This window comes from Macrobrachium nipponense, chromosome 7 (assembly GCF_015104395.2).
Source record: "Macrobrachium nipponense isolate FS-2020 chromosome 7, ASM1510439v2, whole genome shotgun sequence".
NCBI classification, from domain to species: Eukaryota; Metazoa; Arthropoda; class Malacostraca; order Decapoda; family Palaemonidae; genus Macrobrachium; species Macrobrachium nipponense.
Genome location: NC_061109.1, coordinates 56,322,323 through 56,328,535, shown reverse-complemented (window position 1 = coordinate 56,328,535; position 6,213 = coordinate 56,322,323). Strand labels below are relative to the sequence as shown.

Genomic DNA, 6,213 nt, shown 5'->3' with positions numbered 1-6,213 from the left:
TCTAATCTATCTATCTAAGGATATATATAGCTCTATATATCTATAGATATTAAATATAGATATAGACTATAGATATGATATATGATGATCTATATAGTAGATATATATATATATATTATATATATATATATAATATATATATATATATATATATATATATATATATATATTTATTGTAACAAAGTTCCAAGTATCTGGTTACTACACTTACCATTCATTAATCGTTACCACACAACAGCCAGACACCTGAACCCTCATAACAGGTACTAAACGACTGAATACTCTAAAGGCAACAGTGATCCCTTAAACAACTTACCAGTATTGCAGAAAATCAGGCTAAGTTCATCAAAACAGGTGTGAGGTAATCTTGTAAGTAATTAAATTAATTAAAGGGCATCACTCCATCAACAACTTTAAAAGTCTAAGTACTTCCCTGGTTCTAAGTCACTTCAAATAAATTGAAGGAAAACAGATCAATTACCACTCTACGTTTCTACCTAAGCTAAATATAATTAAATACTGGTGTAAAATAAAGAAAACACTTATAAAAATTTTAAATACAAAAATTTATTATTAAACTTAAAATTTATAAGTGAAATTCACAATATCAGGGAAAATTACTGTTACTTGAAAACAAAGCAAAGTTAAATTAATTCTTGAGTCAATTAAGTAAAATTAAATCAAAGTTAATTTATCACAAAATTCAAGAAAATTAAGTCAATCAAAATTCAAAAGTGTTAGGCAATACTTAAAATTTGGAAATTAATTCACAAGTGCTAAACAACAATAAAACTTGAAAAGAATTCTAAGTAAATGCAAATTAATTCACAAGTGTTAAATTCAATTAAATGTGCAACGATTAGTTGCAAATAAGAAAAATATAAGACACTTCACCTTCTTGGTATACCAATTTTCTTTCTTTGCTGCAGCTTGTTTCACACTCACAAAAACAGGCGCCGTTACACACAATGTTTTTTCAGATTCCATAAAAACACAAAATAATACTAAATAAACTTTAAGAAATATCAAATCTGAAATCTACAAATTACGAGTAACCATTTTACATCACGTTAATATCAATTACGGTGAGGCAGAGAGAGAGAGAGAGAGAGAAATGTGAACGCTTTGAGGATTTTAGCCTGAATGAATCTTTCATTTTGCAAAAGAGCTGGGCAGTGGATCTGGCACAAAACGTTTTGGGCAATAATTCTTTCTAGAAGCTTCGAAAAGTGACGCAACTTTACAGACAAACTGTGAAATCTGCACGTGGTTTTCGGCAACGAAATACACGTACAAAACAAGTATACATTCATGTAAGTACCAGCTCAACAAAGACACGTACCCGATCAAGACAGAAATCGAGCAAATGTCCCTATCAGACGTGATGACAGAATTCCCAAAACACAGCGAAGACCTTGAGGTCTCAAATCAAATGTGTTGACAGATTTTGAAAAACAACTCTGGCTTCAAACAGACAAAGATAATCTCTCTCTCTTTTTCTACTACGTATATATTCTTTTTAAATTATGTTATTCAGAAAACTGAACACACATTTTAAACATCCTAATTCTAAGCTATTTAGGAATCTGAAAAAATGTTGCTAAACTCTACATAACATTTTATACAGTCTAAGAGGGGATATATGCGTTTTGAAAGTAGCAATATATGATAATATATATAATATATATATCATATAATATATATATATATATATGTGTGTGTGTGTGTGTGTGTGTGTATTTTCGTCTATCATTGGCGTTTCGTGATTTGTTTTGGCTACTGTATGTCCGTAGGTTCGTTTGCATTACTGAGACGCTGAAGTTGTCTATCCAATAGGGCCTCCGCCCCCAAAGGTTTGTTGCTCTTCATTCTCTTCACTCGAGTGAATTGGTCGAGCATTGCCGGGTGAGGAAATTGTACTTGTCACTGAACCATTTCATAGCCACTGGAACAAAGAGACGGTGAAATTTCCATAAGAATAGTGATAAAATTCATTATCGAATACTCATGTAAGTAAACATAATATGTCCTAAAGTAGGAAAGTAGTGTACTAAGAAAAAAAGATAATATTTATTTTATTGAATAACTATGTAAGGTTTCCTGTATGAATTAGAAATATTTGCTTTAGCGTCGCCTCTGACAATTACGAGTAGCAGATAATTTCCAAAACTGAACTAATCGCATTTCTCTTCGGTACTGGCAAGTTAGCAAGTGCCGTTTCTGCACCTGTGGTATGGAATGTATATTAAAACAAATCTATTAATTCCCATTGCCCACTTCATTACTTTTTGCATGACCGGGGGGTGTAGGTAAGTTTGCAATAACATCCTTAAAAGCTTTCACGTCCGCCAAATTGGGAACCCATTACAACGGCTCTGAATTTCACCTTTCCTTAACTTCAGCAAGGAATGAACTTGTGTTTCCTTTTGTAGCCTTAGAATCTCTGGTTTCACTAACTGTCAACTTTGACATATGAGATGGTCTTTGTCTTAATTTTCGAAGAACCACTACAGTGTCCCTTAGCACATCATGTTAGATGTGTTTTCAAAGAGTGACTTTTGACAAGAAGGGCGACACTGATACTCTAATGCGCTTGCCAGTAGTATGCTTAATGCACAAAACTCTCTAAGGACTCACAATGACTAATAAACATCAAGACACTTGCTTACCCCATTTATTGCCAACGGTGAGAGGACAGCTGCCATGCAGAGAGCGCTGTTCGAAATCGCCGTTCTTCTTAACGTTATAGAATAAAAGAGCACTGCCCTTTTTTGGGTTGACTACAACGCCACATTCATGGAATACTGTACTCCCACCTTCCAAGACATCATTCAACTGATGGTGAAATTGACATGTTTTAGGACATTCTTCAATGTAGTTTTTCCAACAATATTTTTCAAAAATTACATATATAAATGCACCATTCAATTGATCATGTATATGACAACTTAAGGTATAGTTGAATTTAGAGTTTTTCCAATATTATTTTTATAAAATACTATGAATGAATGTATCGTCCATTTGATTATGAAGATGACACATCTTAAGATGTAGTTTAATTTAGTTTTTTCTAATTTTCTTTTCATAAATTACTATGAATGAATGCAAAATTCAACTGATCGTGGAAATCACATATCTTAAGATGTAATTGAATATGGCTTTTCCGATTATTATTTTGAAAAAATACTGTAAAAACACATCATTCAACAAATGAAAAATAAGATTTCTTAAAATATATTTAAATGCAGTTATTTCCAATATTCTTTTTACAAAATATTATGATCATAAGAATGGCCAATCTTAACTTGTAGGGACATGTGATTTTTCCTACAATACTTCTCAAAAGAATCCATGTATGCATGATTCATTCAGGAGACAAATTGTTATATCTTTTAATTTTGAAGTTAAGTGTAGTTTTTAAAGATTATTTTAAAAGTCCCATAAATAATTACATCATTACTATGTATAAGTACGTCATTTAATTAATGATGAAGATTACATATTTCCGCATATTAAAGTTAACTTATTTCATGCTCACTTTTTTCCAATAATATTTACAAAACACTATATATGAATGATAAATACTATATAATTATTATATATATATATATATATATATATATATATATATATATATATATAATGAAAGATAATGTTTTATCTATAATTGACATATGTGTTGTATATATTATATATAAGTATATATGTATATCCATACGTGCATATTATATAAAATATATATATGTGTGTGTGCATATGTATATATATTTATATAAACGGTAAAGTATACTAGGTATATAAGTGATAAATAGTAACATATTATATATATATATATATATATATACATATAATATATATATATATATATATATATATAATATATAAATATATATATATATATATAGACAGGACACTTACGTAGAATAAAACCGTGGCAAGGCGTTCTGGCTTTGGGTTATTTTTGTTCGCCTGAAAATGAAAAAGAGTTACAAAAATTAGGGTCAAATCAGTCACTAAGAGCGATTTATCGAAGCTTGAATTTTAGAAAATGACGGTTTCCAAAAATTTGTATTTCAGTTCCTATCTCATGAAAGTCATCCTTTCTCCTTCGCTTCCTGGTTAACATTTATCCTTATGAGCTTTCACTCTTGTTCGCGGTATTCACTAACTCTCCCTTTTTGCAAATGTTTATCTAACTTTCTTCTCTATCCCTGCAGTTTCTCGCGTATGATGTTCTTGCAAAAGAAAGGAAAAGCCAAGAAAGTTACAAGACGATTTCTTACGAAGGCTATACTTAGAGAAGAAATGTTATTGTTAATCATCTTACCCCATCCTCGCCTTTGTGAATGTAGTACGTGTCGGTATGGATACCAAAGTCACCACAAGCGCCGTAATTTCGAACCTGAAAAGATCAAATAAAAAAAAATGATAGGCCAATCTTATCATAAGACTTGCTGATTAGACTAGTTCACACGTAACTGAAAGTATGAAGGCATCTGTACACGAACTTCTTTATCTGACTCTCCTTGTTCGTTTGTGATAACTTACCAATTTTGTCCATGTGATCAGCACATAAATGGGAGATTTAGACTCTAAAATGCAGATTCCTATGTCACTTTTTTTAATTCAGAAGTGTTTACCTTTGGAACTTTTAGTATCATTACAGCCTTAAAAATAGAAACATTTCAATAAATAATGAGCTAACAGGGAAAGAAGTTTTTTTTTTTTTCTTTCAGTTCAAAAGCTGACAGTTCATCTGCAGACTCTAACTAGTACTCTGTACGATTTGCCAAGGGTTGATTCTCCACTGACTTGTTTCCAACCTGTTTGTGAAGGATAAGTTATAACTTGTTGTCATGGTAATCGCTTCATAGCGAAGAATTATAAGTTAAAGGAAAGGAAAATGCATCTTCTTCGAGGTCTGCAGCGAAGAGACATTCGCGCACGTGTTGGAGGCGCCTGATCTCATGATTGTTCGAGAATCTCTCAGGTGTGTTATAGAACTCAGCACGCACCGTCACGTCGTCAGAAACGCCGCGTATTATCATGTAACTCTTTGACTAGATCCTTCTAAAAAGTTCCTGTCGACTCAGGAGTCTGTGACGTTCGCTGGTAAGCGCCACCCTTTTCAGCCCCGCCCCCAGATCGCCGTATATACCTATATGCCCTGAGGAAGTAGAAGAGATCAGATCATCAGAGAGAGATAAGAGAAGAAGGAAGAGACGAGGTATAGGAGAGGAAGAAGACGTACGAGTGTGTGTGATCGAAACGAGTTAAGTTATCCATAGTTGGGGAGAGAGACAGAAGTTAAGTCGTCCATAGTCGGAGACGGAGATATTCCGACGTTGAGCAACAGATCAGAGAAGACAGTTTCTGCTGTACGGAGTCAAGGAGACGTCTGGAGTTCTACAGTTCTCCTTTGTGATGATGTCGCTTCAAGCATTGATTTTCGACAGCTGCAAAACTGGTCAGTAAATTTCATTATTGCACCGTTTCCCCAGTTCACATACTGTAAGATTTTATTTTTGTTATGTAAATAGGAGAAACCGTTCTGCATTTATCTTTGTTAGTAAGCTTGTAAATAAACTTTTCTTCGGTTTGTGTTTCTTTCTATATTCGTATCCCGAGTTTCAACTGTTGGTGTTGAATCCTTTTTGTTTATTATAACAAAGAACCTTTAGTGGACCCCGGTGTCCGTAGCACTTGCCGATGTGTTTACATGTTTTGCTGCAGCCTGGGCAACCCTTACGCTCCTCACTGTAAACTGCATTGCCAAGGTCAAAAAAGTATTTCCATTACAAAATGATTGTCCCCTGATGGTGCTAGCAATAAGTAGGCTGTTTTAACTTTTAATTAAGAAATAAAGATAAATGAACTATTTTTTGTTTACTCTCCACATCCATTTGAAAGATGCTAGCAATAATTAGGGTGCTTTTAGAATGAAGCATTTCTGGGTGATAATTATAGAAAGACATTTAAAATAAAGATTATTTTTTCTTGTGAGAAACAATTGCACCATTTCTACCTTCAGAGGTTCAGGATCTATGTCGTCTGGGTTCCTGACTTTACTGTGAAATAATAGGCCCGAAAACATTTCTGCTCTTCTCTCGATGTTGTCGATCACAGGGTGAGTGACATTGTGCAGGACGATATGCTCTGTCCTCCTATTATTATTACTATCTCTTTTGAGCTGTAAAAGATAAAGGCCAGAGA

At 33.2% G+C, this 6,213-nt stretch overlaps 1 protein-coding gene across 1 annotated transcript in view; it reads right to left on the bottom strand.

Annotated features, from left to right (window-relative positions):
* Positions 1-618: 618 nt before the first annotated feature.
* LOC135217610 (prolyl 4-hydroxylase subunit alpha-1-like) overlaps positions 619-6,213 on the bottom strand; it is a 132,229-nt gene continuing 126,634 nt past the window's right edge. Inside the window, exons 8-12 of the mRNA XM_064253575.1 lie at positions 6,026-6,190; positions 4,328-4,402; positions 3,919-3,969; positions 2,670-2,835; positions 619-1,945 (exon numbers count right to left, since the gene is read on the bottom strand). Of these exons, the coding sequence (XP_064109645.1) occupies positions 1,875-1,945; positions 2,670-2,835; positions 3,919-3,969; positions 4,328-4,402; positions 6,026-6,190 (528 nt within the window). The 3' untranslated portion in view covers positions 619-1,874. The remainder of the gene's footprint in view (positions 1,946-2,669; positions 2,836-3,918; positions 3,970-4,327; positions 4,403-6,025; positions 6,191-6,213) is intronic.